Genomic DNA, 19,908 nt, shown 5'->3' on the forward strand with positions numbered 1-19,908 from the left:
TTTGACTATTACAAATATGCTGCTATAAATGAGTGTACAAATATTTGTTCAAGTTCTTGCTTTCAGTTCTTTTGGGTATGTACCCAGAAGTGGAATTTTTGGATCCGGTAAATTCTGTTTTTTTTTTTTTTGTTTTTTTTTTTTTGGTTTTTCACTGCCATATTGTTTTCCATAGTGGTTACACCATTTTAATCAACATATTTTTTTGAGCACCTACCATCAATGGCAAAGAGAGATTAAAAAAAAATTCCTGTTTTCATGGAGTTTATAATGAGGGGATACACAGACAATATGTATGATGAATAGTTTATTAGTGATAATTGCCTAGGGGAAAATAGAAATTGTGTGAGGGATATTAAGAGTATATCAAAATTTATTACAATTGAATGTTTCTGTTTTATTCTGTTCTGTCATACAGTGCAAGGATTAGTCTACATTCTTGTATGTTACTTTTTTACTCTATGTAATAAAGGCTTAAAGCAGATGATAAATTAATATTTCTTAACTTAGCCATTTTATTCATCCAATATCATTGTGATGTGAGTATAATTCTAATTTCAGATGAAGAGTATGGGAATCCTAAATTGCAACTCTCTTTTACCTTGATTGCCAGGATAAATAGGAAATGGAATAGCTGCAGCTCTCTTTTACTCCAAACCTGAGGTTGCTGCAAATCTGAATCTTTTTTGACTCAACTTTGTATCTGTCACTACACTGAGTCTACACCTTAATGCTCACAGAAGATATTTGAAGAACAGATATTATGTGAACATCACTGTTGTGTTCACCTTGTTTCTAGAATCTTGGTGTTTCTCTTGAGTACTTAGTTCAACCTAGGTTGCTGAACCTTTGAGTGTTCCTCCAGGTTCTTACTGTCTTTGCATCCAGCAGCTCTGGTCTGTGACTCCAGGAAATGTGAATTATAAGCAAGGAAGCTAATTGTTTGGGACTGTATTAGTTATTTACTATTGTGTAACAAATTACCTCAAAATTCAGAGGCTTAAACAATAATAAACAATTATCTCACACTCCGTGATGGGTGGGAAACAACTTAGCTGAATAGTCTGGCTCAGATATTTCATGAAGTTGCAGTCAAGATGTTGACAAAGTTGTAGTCATTGTTAGGCTAGACTGGGGCTGGAGGATTTGCTTTCTAGATGGCTGGCAAGTTAGTGCTGGTTGCTGGCAGGAGCATTTCCCTAGGGCTGTTTGAGTGTCTTCATGGCATGGTGGCTGACTTCCTTCAAAGTGCATGATTCAAGAATGTGCAATACAGAGACCTCAATGTCTTTTATGACCTAACTTTGGAAGTCACACAGTATCATTTTTGCAATATCCTATTGGTTAAACAGGACAACTCTATTTAGTATAGGAGAGGTTGAACAAAAACTATGAATACTGTAAGGTAGTGATCATTAGAAGCTACCTTGGAGGCTGGTTACTATAGAGATCTAGTGAGAAAACATCAAGTAAATTGGATTTATATCATAAGCCCACAGGTCCTGCCTCCACAAAGATAAGACAGATCTGTGATGTGAGTAAAAGGAAGCCTGGAGAGCAGGTATCCATCATGGAAGACCTTCTGACCTGAGAGGCTGCAGAGGCCTGAGATTGAGTGGAACCTGGAATTGTTGGATCTACAGCTTATCTTAACCCTTCTGCCTGAGAGGGGAAGGCTTGAATGACATCTCAACCTTCAGAGATCAGCAGTAGCTCTGTGACAGTGGAGCATTTAACCCAGATGATGGAAAGGAGAGGTGAGGTGGCTCAGAGATGGGCACAGTTTATGGGCATATATATATATATATATTTTAAGATTTTACTTATTTATTCATTTATTATTTATTTATTCATTTATTTATTTATTATTTATTCATTATTCATTTATTATTCTTTATTTATTTATTTATTTATTTATTTATTTATTTATTTATTCAGACACAGAAAAAGAGAGGCAGCCCAATGTGGGAGCCCAATGTGGGACTCCATCCCGGGACTCCAGGATCATGCCCTGGGCCGAAGGCAGGCGCTAAACCGCTGAGCCACCCAGGGATCCCGGGGCAGACAGATTTTTAAAAAGAGTTAGGAAATTCAGTACTACTACCAAGAAACTTCACTTGAGTGTTACTGACTGCAGGGTAGGCATTTGTTTTTTATTTATTCACTTAACTATTGTTTGATTTTTTTAAAATAACTATTTTAAATGTAATTTCTGTTTTTCTTAGTTTAGATTTTTTTTTAAAGGCCTTTAAATGTATAATCATAAACAAAATTTCCTACTCTATTCTTTCTCGTCCCTGATCCCACATTTTAGTATTCACTGCACTTTCCTGAATAATATCCTCATACTTGCTTACATACATGCTTAGTTTCTCAGTTTTAGTTGACTTTTGACAATGGACATAAGGATTTATCTCTGTTTTCTATCTAACCTCTTATCTCCCTCACCTCATCCCTCTCCCACCCACCTTCTCCTTGCCTTTCATTCTAATATGGTGTTTTATTAGAGGTTGAAGATTGACCAAATGTCAGGATCTGTATCTATTTTGGGGGAGGCTAGTCAGTTTCCCCTGCAAGAAGTAAGAAGTCTTAGATTTTGCTTGAGGAATGTAAGCCAGAACTGCTTTTGGAAGGCAAACACAGTAGGAAATGAAGGATTGGAGGGACACACCTCATCTTTCAATATTACAACTTTCACTTAATTCCCTTATTTTCTCTACATTGCTCCAAACCCTTACATTCAGTTCCCATTCCCACACGCCTGCCTGCAGAAGTACCTAGTGACTGCATTCCTAAGCTGTTCAAGGGTTCTGCCATGGTTTCCCCATCCTTCCCCCACCCTCACTTAAGCTTCAGCTTTCTCTGGTTAAATTAGATAACAATTATCTGTCCAATCTCTAGTTTCCAAAATTTTGTTGACATCTCTTATCTGCTGAAGTCTTCTATATTCTTTCTTTATGAGACTCAGCTTCCTTTGTTCCTTTACTTTCATTTTGGTTGGTTTTGGGAGAGAGAAGGAGGAAATGCAAAAATGTATTTTTAACCTGAAGGCTCTGAATTTTTTAGATTAAAAAAGAAATTGTTTGAAATGTCATTAGAATCATGACTACATTTTATTATAGCTTTTTTATTGGTTTACAGCGCCTAACCTGTCCCTAATTAAAGTTTTTCCAAATTTGTTTTTAAGATTTTATTTATTTATTCATGAGAGACACAGAGAGAGGCAGAGACACAAGCAGAGGGAGAAGCAGGCTCCATGCAGGGAGCCTGACGTGGGACTCGATTCTGGGTTTCCAGGATCATGCCCTGGGCTGAAGGAGGTGTGAACCGCTGAGCCACCCGGGCCACCTGGGCTGCCCTCCAAATATTTTATAGTGCTTCATAAATTATATAATTCTTAAATCTTTATGGTATTTATTATTATCTACTTGAGGTAAATTTTCTATTAAGAGTAAAATAACAGGATCCTAGGGAAAGCCTGTATTTTGAATAGATTCATTGGTCACCCTATACTTAGCCCTCCAGAAATTCCTATCAGATCCTATATGGTAACATTAGTCTTTCTTGTACATTTCAGCATCTCATTTGCTGGTGGTGGTTAACATTTCTCAATGCCCTGAGTATCATTATAGATGATATAGCCACGTGGTACTGAAGATTTCTATATGCCTTTGTCTGGAGCTCTGAAATAAATCTCTTATTTCTCTTTCCTCAGCTTGGCATTCTCAGGACCCTGGCCTTTTGGAAGAAGAGGATATGACCCGGTCTCTCGTACGTTTTAAGCATTTATTTGTTTCCTTTGTTATTTTGCAGTGCAATTGCAGTGGGTTACCTAAACCTACCTGTAAATTGGAAAAAACTAAATTGATAAAAATTAAGAGTGAGGAAAAATACAGATAGAAGATCAGAACCAGGTGAAATTTGGAATGTGACTATCCAGAAACAGGTCCATACAAAGTTCAATTTGAATATGAGCTGGAGAAACAAAAGCAAACTGGGACATGAAGTTTATTACATAATTTATACTGTTTATGAGGAAAAGGCTAATAATTAAGGAAAGAGAAAGCTTTTCAAAGATTTTATTATTTTTTTAAAGTGATTCCTATACCCAGCATGGGGCCCAAACTTAGAACACTGAGATCAAGAATTGTGTGCTCTACTGGCTGAGCCAGCCAAGTGTCCCTGGAAAGAGAAAGCTTTTCATTGGGACCTAGGTCAAAGAAATTCCAAAATAATTCCATAATTCTTATAATTTTAAGCTCAGTTTTTTAAAAACTCTGTCCTGGCCAAAGATTAAAAGCTAAAATTACCTGCAAGAGTAAATGGAACATGTTTTTCAAATGATCCTACGTTTATATTTTCTTCTGTTGAAATTTTTTACAAACTGAACTAAAATGCACTAGCATTCTATGGAGAAATCTTAATAGTTCTTGTATCCATAACTTTCCACATCTCTTTTTTTTTTTTTTTTTTAATGGCCTTGGAGGATACAGTATTATTTGTCTTCTGGCTCATTCTCCTTTGTTCTTGACTTTTTTTGTTGCCAGCTCTGGAATCCCTCGCACCCCTGTTGTTAAATACTTTCCTTTTTGCTACCTCTTTTCCTCAGCTCATATTTCCCATCCTGAAACACACAAACACACTTCTTTTGGAGTACGATCATGTTCTTGAGATTATTTCTCCTGTTGGCTGAGTGGTTCTCTAGGCTTATAGAGACTTGGGTTCAAATCTAGGCCCAGCAACTTCCGAAGTGCATGATTATGGGCAGGTTTCTTAATCGCTATGGCCTCATTTACATTGTTTGTAAATGAGGATAATAATCATACTTATCCAATAGGAATAATGGGAGGGTTAAATGTACATAATAAGTGCTCCATAAATAGTAAATATTGTTAATAATTCTTAGCCATAGAAATCCTTCCTACCTGAAAAGGCCTTGGGATGTGTTGGCTATATTCATTGACTTGCCTTTTTAGTTTAACATATGAAACCAATGAGATAAACGTGAAGATGTCTGATTTGGGTTCATACAGTTAATCTTTCCCTTCAGTAAAACTACCATAAACACTGTAATAAGGCAAAACTGGGAATAGTTTTTGTAATACATATAACATAAATATACTAATAATTCTTAAAAACTAATAGTTAAGAAAATAGAAAATTATGTGAAGAACATGAAGAGGCAGTTGGAATAAAAGTGGTCAGAAAGTATCTTAAAATACTAATGTCAAAAAGAAACATTCAGATTTGCATACACATTTTTTTAGATGTATTTTGAATTGGTGGGTAATCATCTTTTATAAGAGGATTCCAAATAAGTAGTTCACACATGCATTTTCTTTATATAGTAAAAAGCTAGAGATCAAGGCGAAGAGTTGTAATCTACACAAATGGAATACTCTTAGCTGTCAAAAAATTCATAACAATTCCTGTCAGATGTCAGATACAAGAGCCAGATATTTTGGACTATCAAATAGAAATGGACTGTCACTGTTCCTGGATATAAATATAGTCCACAGCAGCTTTTATTTATATGTGAATAGACTACAAGTAGAAAAACCTACAAAGAAGGGAATTAAAGCACAAAGGTTAAAAAGCTGGCATAACTTCATGCATGAAGTGTGCAATAAAGCCAGAATTCAAACCCATACAAAGTAACTCTAAGGTTACACTATGATACTATAGAGATTGAAGCCCACTCCTGAGTGAAGGAATGCAAATTTTGCCAATTAACTGTTCATGTTATTCATTCATTTTATATTGTTTTCCCTTTTCTACTTGAAATTAGGGAATTTTGAGAATGCTTTTCTTGGCAATAGGATTTATATAGGTAACCTGCAAATCTGCCACATTTATGGTATTAGGTATCTTTTGTTGTATAGACACTTTAAATTTGGTTGGTTATATTTAGCACATGATAAATATGTACACACAATAAGAATTCAGTCAACATTAATATACAGCATCAGTATTTAATAGTTCTTTCTTTCCTGAGTTGCTAATGTTGGTCTGTTCTAAGATATCTTTCATAATATTAGGTTTAAAGATAGTCTGTTTTCAAAACTTTATCATATTTAGTCTTAGTCTAATTGGAATTTAATTTTGTGATTGATTTTAAGTAAGCATTTACTGATAATTCTATCATCAGAATTATTTTTACATGTAGAAGACCAATTCCAACACCATTGTTAAATAGGTATTTCTTTTGTGATGCCACCCTTATCATGTACATGCTTAATTGTTCCTAGGCTTTTTATTCTGTTTCTTTAATCTGTTTGTCTACATTTGTACCAGTACTGTACTTTTCTTGTTTTAAGTACTGTAACTTTAAAATAACCCTGTTGCTTAGGCAAGGATTTCTCCACTTCCCACCACATATATGTTGTTGCTAGTCTTTCAGAAAAATTTTAGCTACTTTAGGACCCCTATATCTCTACTTGAATTTTAGAATCAGTTTATCTAGTTCTAAAGGAAAAAAAATCCTGTTGTGATTTTAACTGGAATTGCAAAGAATTTATAGGCTAGAGAAGAATTGAGTGAAATATTCTTTTCTATCACTAAGATGTTTCAAGTTAAGGGAATCTAGTAATATAATTCATCGTATTAAAAGAATCAGTTTCATAGAGCTACTAATTTTTTTAAAATCAGAACTTCAGTTTTTTTTTTTTTAAAGATTTTATTTATTCATGACAGACACAGAAAGAGAGGCAGTGACACAGGCAGAGGGAGAAGGAGACTCCATATAGGGAGCCCAACATGGGACTTGAACCCGGGTCTCTAGGATCACACCCTGGGCCAAAGGCAACACTAAACCACTGAGCCACCTGGGCTGCCCAGAACTTCAGATTTTAAAAGAATCTACAGGGACGCCTGGGTGGCTCAGCGATTGAGTGTCTGCCTTTGGCTCAGGGTGATCCCAGAGTTCTGGGATCGAGTCCCATATTGGGCTCCCTGCATGGAGCCTGCTTCTCCTGTTTCTGCCTCTCTCTGTGTCTCTCATGAATAAGTAAATAAAATCTTAAAAAAAAAAAAATAGAATCTATAAAATAGGAGTAAAAGGATACTTTCTTAACACAATATTGTTAACAGTTTTTCTACACGTTATAAGCTAAAAGCCAACACCCTGTTTACTAGGGAAAATGAGACACTAAAGTCAAGAACACAACCAGATTGTCCATGCTACTGCATTTATTTACTGTATTTCTATATGCCTAGGGATATAACAAAGAGAAAAAATAGGAGATAAAAATTGGGAAGGTGCATGCAAAATTATGACAGCTAGATGATAAATATATGGGCAGCTGAAGAGAAAAAACTGAATCCAGTATGGACACAAAATTTATGCAAAAACCAATAGCATTCTGTATATAAACCACAACCAGCTGAAAAATAAAATGGAAGATGGTAAGAGTAGAAACAAAACCATAAAGAAAAAAAGTATCTGAGATATATAGGAGAAAAAAAAAACCTTTAAAATATTAATGTGGCCTGAAACAGGACTTAAGTACATTTTTTTTTTTTTTTGATTCTAACATTTCTTTTTTTTTTTTTTTTATTGGTGTTCAATTTACTAACATACAGAATAACACCCAGTGCCCGTCACCCATTCACTCCCACCCCCCGCCCTCCTCCCCTTCTACCACCCCTAGTTCGTTTCCCAGAGTTAGCAGTCTTTACGTTCTGTCTCCCTTTCTGATATTTCCCACACATTTCTTCTCCCTTCCCTTATTTTCCCTTTCACTATTATTTATATTCCCCAAATGAATGAGAACATATAATGTTTGTCCTTCTCCGACTGACTTACTTCACTCAGCATAATACCCTCCAGTTCCATCCACGTTGAAGCAAATGGTGGGTATTTGTCATTTCTAATAGCTGTGTAATAAGTACATTTTTAAAACACAATTTTTGTATAGGATCCATCATTATTAAACTAATATAACTTCTTTTAAATCTTTAGACTTATCTGAATAAAGATTCTAAATATTTTGGGGCACCTGGTTTCTGCTCAGGTGGTGATCTCAAGTTCCTGAGATCAATCCCCACAACCAGCTCCACACTCAGTGGGGAGTGTGCTTGAGATTCTCTCCCTCTCCTTCTCCCTCTGCCCATCCCCCCTTGTGCATGTGCTGTCTCTCAAATAAATAAATCTTTAAAAAAAGATTGTAAATATTTTTCTTAGTATAAGGCAAGTCTATTCAACCAGAGTCTAGAATATATTTGCAAAATAAGAATATAAAATATCCAAGAAAAATATGAAAAAATACATCATGCTCCAAGTTTTTAAAGAAATATTTAATATTCGTACTTTAAGAAAAAATCCCTTTTTAGAAAAAGTTGCCAGTCATATCACAGAACTGATATGTAATTGCCTTTATGCCCTTACTGTAAACTTTTTTAAAAAGATTTGCCCTATTAAGATCTTAAAAACGAAGGAAAGGAAAGTAGTGTAATACCAGGGAGAACCTTGGAAATGTTAAGGCTAGAGGGATACGCATCTTCTTGGTTCTTCTGACAGGAGAAGGAATAGAACTTAAATGACACAAACTTTGAATTTATGCTTTTTTAAAGTTCAACCCCCTTTATTCCTTGTTACTAATATGGCATTTTTAACAACGTAAAGAGAGCTAATATCTTGGAAAAGTTGCCTCTTCTAAAGCACTGATTCATCATTTTTTTTTAAAGATTTTATTTATTCATGAGAGACACAGAGAGAGATAGAGACACAGGTAGAGGGAGAAGCAGGCTCCCTGCAAGGAGGCCCAGGATCATGCACTGAGCTGAAGGCAGACGCTCAACCCCTGAGCCACCCAGGTGTCCCCTGATTCATCATTTTAAAGATTTTTTAAAATTTATTTATTTGACGGGACACAAGCAGGGAGAGGGAGAAGCAGGCCTCCTGCTGAGTAGGGAGGAGGGCACAAGGCTTAATCCCAGGACCCCAAGATCATGACCTGAGCTTGAGCTAAAGGCAGATTCTTTTTTTTTTTTTTTTTAAGATTTTATTTATTTATTCATGAAAGACATAGATCGAGAGAGAGAGGCAGAGGGAGAAGCTGGCCCCAGGCACGGGGGGCCCAGTGCAGGATCCGATCCCAGGACTCCCAAGATCACGCTCGGGGTCAAAGGCGGTTGCTGAACCACTGAGCCACCCAGGGATCCCCTAAAAGGAGATTCTTAACCAACTGAGCCACCCAGGCACCCCTGATTCATCATTTTATACAGTCAGAAATTAACCCATATTTACTTCTAGGTCTTCTGTTACTTGTTTTATAGGTTTTTCAGGAATGTAATTTTTTTTCTATGAGATTTGTGCTCATTCACTAAACTTAATGGAAAAGATGTTTTAATGCTAATTTTTTATAGAACTAGTGGAAAATATGTTTTCTGTTGTTTTTCCTTTGTTATGGTTTATATTCCATAGGGATTATCTAGTTGTAAAATTTATTGAATGATTAGTGGGTCCTAAGCTTAGTTCTAAGTGCTTCTCATCTTTTGTCTTCTTTAGTTTTTACATCAACTCATTGAGGAAATGACACTTTACAGATGAGGAAACTGAGGCTCAAATTTGGCTACTGTTGAGGTTGCACAATTAGTAAATTTTAAAACCTGTAAATTTTGATGTCAGACTCTACAGCCTCACTGTTAACCAGGAAAAATGTCTAAATCTAGCTCCACTTTGAAATCCTAGTATGTTGAAAATTTTTTTAGTTAGGTATATGTTAATCAGATGTCTATTCCACTTTTCTGCTTCCTTTGCCAGTAGAACAACAGGCATTTATTCTTATGCTTGGAATCTGCACATTGACTGTGTAGGTTCAGGCTCTGCCTTGGGATGCAGGTTAACTGGCCTTGGCAAATCACTGGAGTACATGAACCAAGTCAAGTAAAGAGCTTGCCCCAGGAAGCTGCCCTTTCACCTGAATGAACACATGAGGAGCAGACATGATGAGCCCAGCCCACAGCCCCAGTGAAGGCTATGAGTTGTCTTTTCACTTTCTTGATGATGTTCTTGAAAGCACAAAATTCTTACATTTTTTGATGTATATTTTTTTTCATTTGTTGCTTGCACTTTTGGTGTCATATCTAAAAGCCTATTGCCTAATCCAAGGTTATAATTTTTACACCCTTATTTTTGTTTTTTTGTTTTTTAACATTGTCATAATATCTCTTTTTATTTCACTCCTTCAAAATTTTTTTTCACTTGTGCCTTTGGTTTTTCTTTGTATTGTGGTTTCTCAACAATGAGTATAGTTTTTAGATTAGGGCTTCATTCTCCATCCTCCATATTTGTCATCATCTTTCAACATACCTATCTCCTATATATTAAGTTTTATAATCCATGAACATGGGATGTCTTTCTTTTTTTGTTTTTAGGTTTTTAAAGTGGTATTTTGTAATTTTCAGAATGTAAGTTTGACACATATTTTGTTAAATTTATCCTTAAGTATTTTATTCTTTTTGATGCTAATGTAAGTGGGATTGTTTTCTTAATTTCATATTTGGATGCTCACTGTGTCTAGAAATTCAATTGAGGTTTTGTGTTGATCCTATATTCTGCAACCTTGCAGAAATTGTTTATTAATTGTTTATTAGTTTTAATAGAATTTTCATAGATTCCTTAGATTTTTCTATGTTCAAAATCATGCCATATGAAAATAGTTTTAGGTTCACAGCAGAGTTGAAAGTATAAAGATTTCCCATATACTCCTTGCCCCCATGCATGCATAGCTTACCCATTATCAATATTCCCCACTGGAACTGATAGAGGTATTACAATTTATGTAACTTATATTGACATCATAATTACCCAAATCCATAGTCTACATTAGGGTTCACTCTTGATGTTGCCCATTTGATGGAATTGGATAAGTGTATAATGGCATGTATCCATCATTATAGTATCATACAGAGTATTTTTATTGACTTAAAAATCCCCTGTGCTCTATTTATTGGTCCACTCCTCCCCCAATTCCCGGCAATCAGCGATCTTTTTTACTGTCTCCATAGTTTTGCCTGTTTCAGAATGTCCTGTAGTTGGAATCATACGGTACTAGCCTTTCAGATTGGCTTCTCTTAGTTATATGCACAATAAAGTTCCTCCATGTCTTCTTATGAGTTGATAGTTCATTTCTTTTTAGCACTGAATAATATTCCATTATCTGGATATACCACTGTTTATCCATTCACCTACTAAGGGACATTTTGGTTGCTTTTAAGTTTTGACAATTATGAATAAAGTTGCTGTAAAAATCTATTTTCCCTTTTTGTATTTTGTTGGATGAAATTTATTAGTGTTTTATTGAGGATTTTTACTTTTGTATTAATGAGAGATAGTGGCCTGTAGTTTTCTTTTTTTTGTCTTAGGTGATATTAGTATCAGAGTAATACTGAGTGTTTTCTCTTCTATTTTGGGAGAATTTGTGAAGAATTGGTTTTAATTTTTCTTTGTTGTTTGGTAGGATACAGTGAAGCCACTGAGCTTGAGCTTTTATTTGTGGGTAGTTTTTTGATTACTCTTTCAATGTCTTTATTTGTTATAGATATATTTAGTTTTTTTTCCTTGATTCGGGTTCATTAGTTTTGTCTTTTAGGAATTTGTCTATTTTGGGCAGCCTGGGTGGCTCAGTGGTTTAGCACCGCCTTCAGCCCAGGGCGTGATCCTGGAGACACAGGATGGAGTCCCACGTCAAGCTCCCTGCATGGAGCCTGCTTCTTCCTCTACCTGTCTCTGCCCCTCTCTCTCTCTCTCTCTCTCTGTGTCTCTCGTGAATAAATAAATAAAATCTTAAAAAACAAACAAACAGGAATTTGTCTATTTTGTGTAAATCATCTAATCTGCTGGCATACTGTTATGTAAAATATTCCCCCCTAATCCTTTTTATTTCCTTGAGGTTAGTAGTGATGTTTCCTCTTTTTAATTCCTGAGTTTAGTGTTTTGAGTCTTCTCTCTCTCTCTCTTTTAGATCAGTCAAATGAAAGTTTTGTTAATTTTGTTGATCTTTTCAAAGAACCAGGTTTTTGTTTCACTAGTATTTCTATCATTTTCCCATTCTCTATTCTATTGACTTCCAATCTAATGTTTATTATTTCTTTCTTTTGGGTTACTTTGGGTTTAGCTTGTTCTTTTTCCAGTATCTGTGGTTGAAAAGTTAACGTATTGGTTTGCAATCTTTATTCTTTTCTGATGTGGGTATTACATTAATGCAGCTATAGATTTGCCTCTAAGTCTTGCTTTAGTGGAATTACATATAAGTTCTGTTATATTGTGTCATTTTCATTCATCTCATAGCATTTAATAATTTTCATTGTGATTTTTTTATTCAACCATTCATTATTTAGGAGTGTTGTTTAATTTTCACATATTTGTAAATTCACATGTATTCACATATTTGTACTCTCTGGATTAGTCACATTGGTTAATAAATATTTGTCCAACAATTCTAATACTATGATGCCTATGGGCCTCAGTTCAAAGTCCACTTTCTCCCAGTAGTTCTTAAATAGCTGCAACTTGTTGGAGGTGTCCGTTTTCAGCACTGTGCTCCAGATGACTCTCTACGCTGACCTGAAGCCCCGACCACATTCGTGTAGGTTACTGCGAGCAGGTTGTGCTACTTGTTGCACAGCTTGGCGCCCTGCTCAGTCTTGGCCTTAATGCAAATTGCCATGTTGTCATAGCACCTGCCCTGCTCAGCCAGCTTCACCTTCTGGATGAGCTCCATCTTCTCCACGGGAAGGAGGAGAGTGAGGAAGAACACCAATTGGATGGGGACGAGGCATAGGGAGGGCCTTCATGTCTCTGCCACCAGGGCACAAGTCTATTTTTGGTTTTGTTTTCTTTGCCTAAAGGGACCTATTGAGAAAAAATTGCTGCACCAGTGGCAGAAATTAATGCCTGTTTTCTCTTCTAGGGTTTTATGGTTTCAAGTCTCACATTTAGGTCTTTAATCCATTTTTAATTTATTTATCTATATGGTGTAAGAAAGTGTTCCACTTTCATTCTTTGCATGTTGCTCTCTAGTTTTCCCAGCACGATTTGTTGAAGAGACTCTTTTTGCCAGTGGATATTCTTTCCTGCTTTGTCAAAGATTAATTGGCCATATAAATGTGGATTTATTTCTGGATTTTCTATTCTGTTCTGTTGATTTATATGTCTATTTTTGTGCCAGTACCATATTGTTTTGATTACTATAGCTTTATAGGAAACCCTGAAGTCTGGAATTGTGATGCCTCCAGCTTTTCTTTTGTAAAGTTTTTATTTAATTTTATTTTATTAAGTAACCTATACTCACAACCACCACCACCACCCACCACACCACCATCTTAAGCCAAGATCAAAAGTTTCATGTTCTTCTGGCACCTGAGCCAGCCAAATGCCCCTGTTTTTCCTTTTCAAGATTGCTTTAGCTATTTCTTGTTCCATACAGATTTTATTATTGTTCTGTTTCCATGAAACTGATTAGTGGTTTGATCAGGATTACATTAAATGTAGACAGCTGTGGGAATATAGACATTTTTTTAAGTTAGTTATTTTAATCACTATATCCAACATGGGGTTTGAACTCATGACCCTGAGATAGAGAGTCACAAGCTTTTCCAACTCAGCCAGGGCCCCCTGGGTAGTATAGACATTTGAACAATTTTTGTTCTTCCAGTCCATGAGCATGGAATGTCTTTCCATTTCTTTGGTCATTTTTTATATCTTTCATTTGTACTTTATAGTTTCCAGAGTACAGGTCTTTCACCTCTTTGGTTAGATTTATTCCTAAGTATTTTATTATTTTTGGTGCAATTATAAATGGGCTTATTATCTTAATTTCTGCTGCTTCATTATTCTTGTATGAAATGCAGATTTCTGTAGATTGATTTTGTATCCTGCCACTTTACTGAATTCATTTATCAGATGTTCTAGCAGATTTTTGGCAGAGTCTTTCAGGTTTTCTGTATAGTATCACATCATCTGCAAATAGTAAAAATTGTACTTCTTCCTTACCAATTTGAATGCCTTTTATTTCTTTTTAAAGTCTGATTGCTGTGGCTAAGACTTTCAGTACTATGTTGAATAAAAGTGGTGAGAGTGGACAACCTTGTTTTGTTCCTGATCTTAGGGGAAAGGTTGTTTCTCCCCCTTGAGACTGATGTGAGCATGTTAGCTGTGGATTTTTCATATTTGGCCTATATTATGTTGAGGTATGTTCCTTTTAAGTCTACTTTGTTGGGGATTTTTATTATAAACAGGTGTTGTACTTTGTCACATGCTTTTCTGCGTATATTGAAATGATCACGTGGTTCTTATCCTTCCTCATTGTTGTGATGTGTAATAGTGATTCATTTGAGAATATTGAGCCACCATTGCAACCCAGGAGTAAATTCCACTTGATCATGGTGAATGATTTTTTTTTTTTAAGTATTTTTGGATTTGGTTTGCTAGGATTTTCTTGATGGTTTTGCATCTTTGTTCATCAGAGATATTGGTCTGTAGTTCTCTTTTTTGTGGTATCTTTATCTGGTTTTGGCATCAGGGTAATGCGAGGCTCATAGGCTCTCAATGAATTTGGGAGTTTTCCTTCCTCTTCTGAATTTTTTTGAAACAGTTTGAGAAGAATAGGTATTAACTCTTCTTTAAATGTTTGGTAGAATTTGCCTGTGAAGTCGTCTGGTCCTGGACTTTTGTTTTTTGGGAGGTTTTTGATTGCTGATTCAATTTCATTAATGGTACTCAGTCTGTTCAAATTTTCTATTTCTTCCTGTTTCAGCTTTTGTAGGTTACATGTTTCTAGGAATTTCTCAATTTATTCTGGGTTGCCCTGTTTGTTGGCATATAATTTTTCATAATATTCTCTTATAATTGTATGTTTTTCTGTGGCGTTTGTTGTTATTTCCCCTCTCTAATTTGTGATTTTGTTTGAATCCTTTCTTTTTTTTCCTTGATAAATCTAGCTAGAGGTTTATCACTTTAATTTTTTTTCAAAGAACCAGAACCTGGTTTCATTTATTTGTTCTACTGGGTTTTTTTTTTTTTTTTTTTTTTTGTAGTTTATCATTTATTTCTGCTCTAATCTTTGTTATTTCCTTCCTTCTGCTGGTTTTAGGTTTTTGTTTGTTGTGTTTTGTTTTGTTTTTATTTTTTTGTTTTTGGTAGCTCCTCTAAGTGTAAGGTTAGGTTGTTTATCTGAGGTTTTTCTTGCTTCTTGAGATGGACTTTCATTGCCATAAACTTCCCTCTTAGAAATCACTTTTGCTACATCCCAAAGATTTTGTGCTTTGATTTTCATTAGTTTCCCTGTACTTTTTAATTTCTTTTATTTCCTGGTTGACTCATTATTGCTTAGTAGCATGTTACTTGACCTTCATGTATTTGTACTCTTTCCACATTTTTTCATGTGATTGACTTCCAGTTTCATAGTGTTGTAGTCAAAATAGATGTATGATATCACTATCTTCATTCAACATATATTTTGTCAGGGCACCTGGGTGGTTCAGTCCTTTAAGCGTCTGCCTTCAACTCTGGTCATGATCCCAGGGTCCTGGGATTGAGCCTGCTTCTCTGTTTCCCCCCTGCTTGTGCTTTCTTGCTATCTATCTCTATCTCTTCAAATAAATAAATAAAATCTCTTTTAAAAAATAAATAAAATAACATGTATTTTGTCTGATATATTGCTACTCTGGCTTTGTTTTGACATCCATTTGCATAATAAATATTTCTCCATCCCCTTACTTTCGTTCTGCAGGTGTCTTTATGTCTAAAATGAGTCTCTTGTAGGTAGCATATAGATGGGTCTTGGTTTTTTATCCATTCTGTCACCCTACATCCTTTGAGTGGAACATTTAATCTATTTACACTCAAACTAATTATTGATAGATACATATTTATTGCCATTTTATTACTTGTTTTGTGGTTGTTTCTGAAGATTTTCTCTGATTCTTTCTTGTCTTTCTTTCATGGTTTGCTGGTTTTCTTTAGTGGTATATTTGGTTTTCTTGGTCTTTATTCTTTGCATATTTATTAGTGGTTTTTGATTTGTGGTTACAGTTAGGTTTGTATGTAACATCTGCATATAGCAGTCTATTAAGTTGATGGTCATTTAAGTTTGAATTCATTTTTACTCCTCCTTATATTTTAGGTATATGGTGTCATTTTTATATCTTTTTATTGTGAGTTCTTTGATTTTTTTACAGAAATACTCATTTTTACTGATTTTGTGTTTTTTACTTTCATACTGTCATTTTTGGTCTTCTCAAGGAGTGCCTTTTAATATTTCTTGCAGGATGGTTTAGTGGTCATGAATTCCTTTAGTTTTTGTCTGGGAAACTCTTGATAGCTCCTTCACTCTTAGTGATAGCTTTGCTGGATAGAGTATTCTTGGCTGCAGATTTTTCCCACTCAGCACTTTGAATATATCATGCCATAGCTTTCTGGCTTGGACAGTTTCTGCTGAAAAATCTGCTGATAGCTTTATGAGGTTTCCTTTGTATGTAGCTATCATCTTTTGTCTTGCTGATTTTAATATTTTTTCTTTATCACTGTATTTTGCCATTTCAATTACAATATGTCTTGGTATGGATCTACTTTTGTTGATTTTGTTGGAGGTTCTCTGTGCCTCCTGGATCTGAGTATCCATTTCCTTCCCCAGATTAGGGAAGTTTTCAGCTATCATTTCTTTAAATAAATTTTCTGCCCCCTTTTCTCACTCTTCTTCCTTTGGGACTCCTGTAATAAAATGTTACTACATTTGATGGAGTCACCCAGTTTCCTAATCGGTTCTCGTTTTGCATAATTCTCTTTTTCCTTTTTTGTTCAGCTTGATTACTTTCCATTATTGTGTCTTCTAGGTCATTAATTCATTACTCTACTCATCCAACTTGCTGTTCATTCCACCAAGTGTTTTTCTCATCTTGTTTATTGAGTACTTTATCTCTGCTGTGTTATTCCTTTTGTCTGTATTAATGGTCTCACTGATGTCCTCCACTCTTTTGTCAAGTCCAGTGAGTATCCTTGTGATCACAGTTTTAAATTCTCCATCAGGCGGGATGCCTGGGTGGCTCAGTGGTTGAGTGTCTGCCTTTGGGCCAGGGCATGATCCTGGAGTCCCAGGATCGAGTCCCACGTTGGGCTCCCTGCATGGAGCCTGCTTCTCTCTCTGCCTGTGTCTCTGCCTCTTTCTGTGTGTCTCATGAATAAATAAATAAAATCTCTTAAAAAAATTCTCCATCAGGCATGTAACTTATATCTGTTTGCTTAGATCTCTGACCATTGCCTTGTCGTGTTCTTTCTACTGAGACAAATTCCTCTGTCTTCCCATTATGTCTAAGTCTCTGTGCCTGTTTCTATGTGTTAGGAAGGTCAGCAACATCTCTTGTTCTTGAGGGTAATTAATGACTTCATGAAAAAGAGATCCTATAGTGTCCTGCTCTGTAGTGTCCCCTGTTCCCCAAGGTCTCTTGCTTTCAGGAGTTGTCTTCAATGTGTGCCACTTGTACTCTGCTGTTGTGTCTTGGCTGCTTTATCTTTCAGGCCAGTTGTCTCCAGAGGCTCTCTTTTCCTTTGTGGGCAGTGTTTGGTCACTGGCCCAAATGTGGTTTGTTTTAACTAGGCGTGCTCTAATCTCTTTGTGAAATGAGACCTATTGCCACTGCCACAGGAACTAAGGCCTCACGGTACTCCCAGGTCAAGAGAGACCATGTTTGCAGGGGTTTGAGCTGGTCTTCTGGGGGTAGGGACCCACCAAACTGGGACTGAGGCAAGTATGACCGGGAAGGGCAGTTCTTCTGGAGCACAGAGGGGGCAGGCTTAGTGTAAGCAAGTTAGGTAGCTAGTGTGGGCACTGCATTGGTTTCTGTAGGTGGCCCTATGCTTATACTGATAAATTGGAGAGGAAAATGGTGTTGGACAGTTCCTTTGTTCCCAGGTGGGCCTTTCTGTAAATGCTGCCTCTCTGGGACACACCGCAAGATGAGCAACTAACTTCCCCATTGTGTGCCCCCGGCGCTCTTCAGATTACTCTTTTCACACTGTATGTCTGTTTATCCTGCCTTTTTTCCAGGAGTAGCCCCAAAGTCCTCCAAACTCTCCTGAGCCACACATGCTGACCTTTAAAACTCTGGGCCTTATGTCTACTGGTTGCAAGAACTCATCAAATTTAGGCCCTCTCTGTCCAAGCCAGTTGCTGTGGTGATTTATTTTCCCCATGTGCTCCCCTGTGTGCTTTTCTGTCTCTTGCCCTTCTCTGTGACTACAGCTCCCTCACTACTACAGGGGCTCTCCAATCTGTGTCTCCACAGTTCCTATTTTCTTTGATGGCCTCTTTACCTTTAGTTGTAGAGTTTGTTCTACCAATCTTCAGATCTATTTCTGGGATATTTTAGGATGATTTGATAGTTATCTAGTATTCATGGGACCATCTAGCTATCTTGCTTTGTATCCAAAAAGTATACATACTGTCCTTTCTTTGATTGTTGTTTTCTTTAGCTATGTTTATAATGAATGCTTTGAAGTTTTAGTGTGTTAAACCTGATATCTGAGCCCTTTCACAAGCAATTTCTGTTGCTTTTTATCAGTGTATGGATTTCCCTCTCCAGTTTATTTTCCTGTTGTAATTTTTTTAAAAAACTGAACACTTACCTTATATATTGTAATAATTCTGGATACTGATTCTCACCCCTTTTTCTCTAAGAGTTGTTTTTATTTTTGTTTACTTATGCATATGTTCAGTGAGAGCATGAGTAGGGGAAGGGCAGAGGGAGATGGAGAAGCAGACTCCCCACTGAGCAGGGAGCCTGATCCCGGGTCTCTAGGATCCTGACCTGAGCCCAAGGCAGATACTTAACTGATTGAGCCACCCAGGCACTCCTCATTTGTACTGAATTCTCCCAAATGTGAAATATGTGTGTTTTTTTTTCCTTAGAGCCTTAAAGATTTTTTCCTTATTTCATGATCTGAATATTGAAGTTTTTAAATGGAGGGGAAGAGTTAGATATATGTGACTAAGTAACATTCTTTTCCAGAAATTTATCATTTGTTTCTTGGCCTCTGTTACATTGCTGTCATTTCTCATCCTCTAATTATAAATAAACAAGAAACAAAAACCTGAGTCCCTTTCTTTGATGCTTGACTTTTGATTCTGTCCTTGGCCCTTTACTTACTATGTATGTTTTCTACAATTACTCCTATCCTTCAGCCATGGATTCAGCTGTCAATATTAGGTTGATGGCTAATTCTTATCTTTCTTCATACCTCTAACTGCATATTGGATATTTCCATCTGGAAGTTCTATAGAAATTCAAATTTTGCACATTCAGATTTTCATACCTCTCCTCATTCTTCCTGCCTTATTTCTCTTCCATCCCAACTTTCTCCATGTTCCCTTTCTCACTAGGCCACACAGTCACTTGGATAGGTTCTGAGACCGTTACCTGTGAGTCATGTCTAACTCTTTCAATTCTGTCACAAACCAGTACAAATCAGTGACCATTATCTTCAGTTTCCTGTATAATAGATGATGAATGCTTAAGTTTGCTAAGTTAAAAGTCAACATCTTACAGCATATTTCTACAATGATTTGTTTTCTTTCACAGTGTAATACAAGATTAGGTAAACATGAAGATTAAAAGTTCTTAATGAACTCTGATCCCTGGATACTAGCTACATAAGTTCTTACATATTTTGACCACTGCATCTAAGTTTGATGACTTCATATTAATTAGTATTGGTTTTACAGGAGACAGTGACATTTAAGGATGTGGCTGTGGACCTCACCCAGGAGGAATGGCAGCACATGAAACCTGCTCAGAGGAACTTGTACCGGGATGTGATGCTAGAGAACTACAGCAACCTAGTCACAGTGGGTAAGGGTAGCTTTGCAATTTTTCATGGAATTCCTTTCCATTTTTGAAGTTTATGAAGAC

The 19,908-nt window shown here is 36.2% G+C and overlaps 2 protein-coding genes across 13 annotated transcripts in view; one reads left to right on the plus strand and one right to left on the minus strand.

The window, feature by feature from the left end:
- ZNF829 (zinc finger protein 829) overlaps window positions 1-19,908 on the minus strand; it is a 76,851-nt gene that overhangs the window by 26,528 nt on the left and 30,415 nt on the right. The gene's annotated exons all lie outside the window — the stretch shown is intronic.
- The window catches only part of ZNF568 (zinc finger protein 568), an 81,382-nt gene that overhangs the window by 3,705 nt on the left and 57,769 nt on the right, over window positions 1-19,908 (plus strand). For 6 of the 12 annotated variants that reach the window (XM_077897515.1, XM_077898057.1, XM_077897284.1 and 3 more), the window contains 3 exons: window positions 1,493-1,757; window positions 3,716-3,771; window positions 19,722-19,848. In XM_077897515.1, coding sequence (XP_077753641.1) covers window positions 1,682-1,757; window positions 3,716-3,771; window positions 19,722-19,848 — 259 coding nt within the window. In that variant the 5' untranslated portion in view covers window positions 1,493-1,681. Of the gene's footprint in view, window positions 1-1,492; window positions 1,758-1,938; window positions 2,139-3,715; window positions 3,772-19,721; window positions 19,849-19,908 lie in introns of all 12 variants that reach the window. The other 6 variants (XM_077897959.1, XM_077897597.1, XM_077897738.1 and 3 more) reach the window with 2 other exon arrangements.

Source organism: Canis aureus, chromosome 1, assembly GCF_053574225.1.
Source record: "Canis aureus isolate CA01 chromosome 1, VMU_Caureus_v.1.0, whole genome shotgun sequence".
Lineage (NCBI taxonomy): Eukaryota > Metazoa > Chordata > Mammalia > Carnivora > Canidae > Canis > Canis aureus.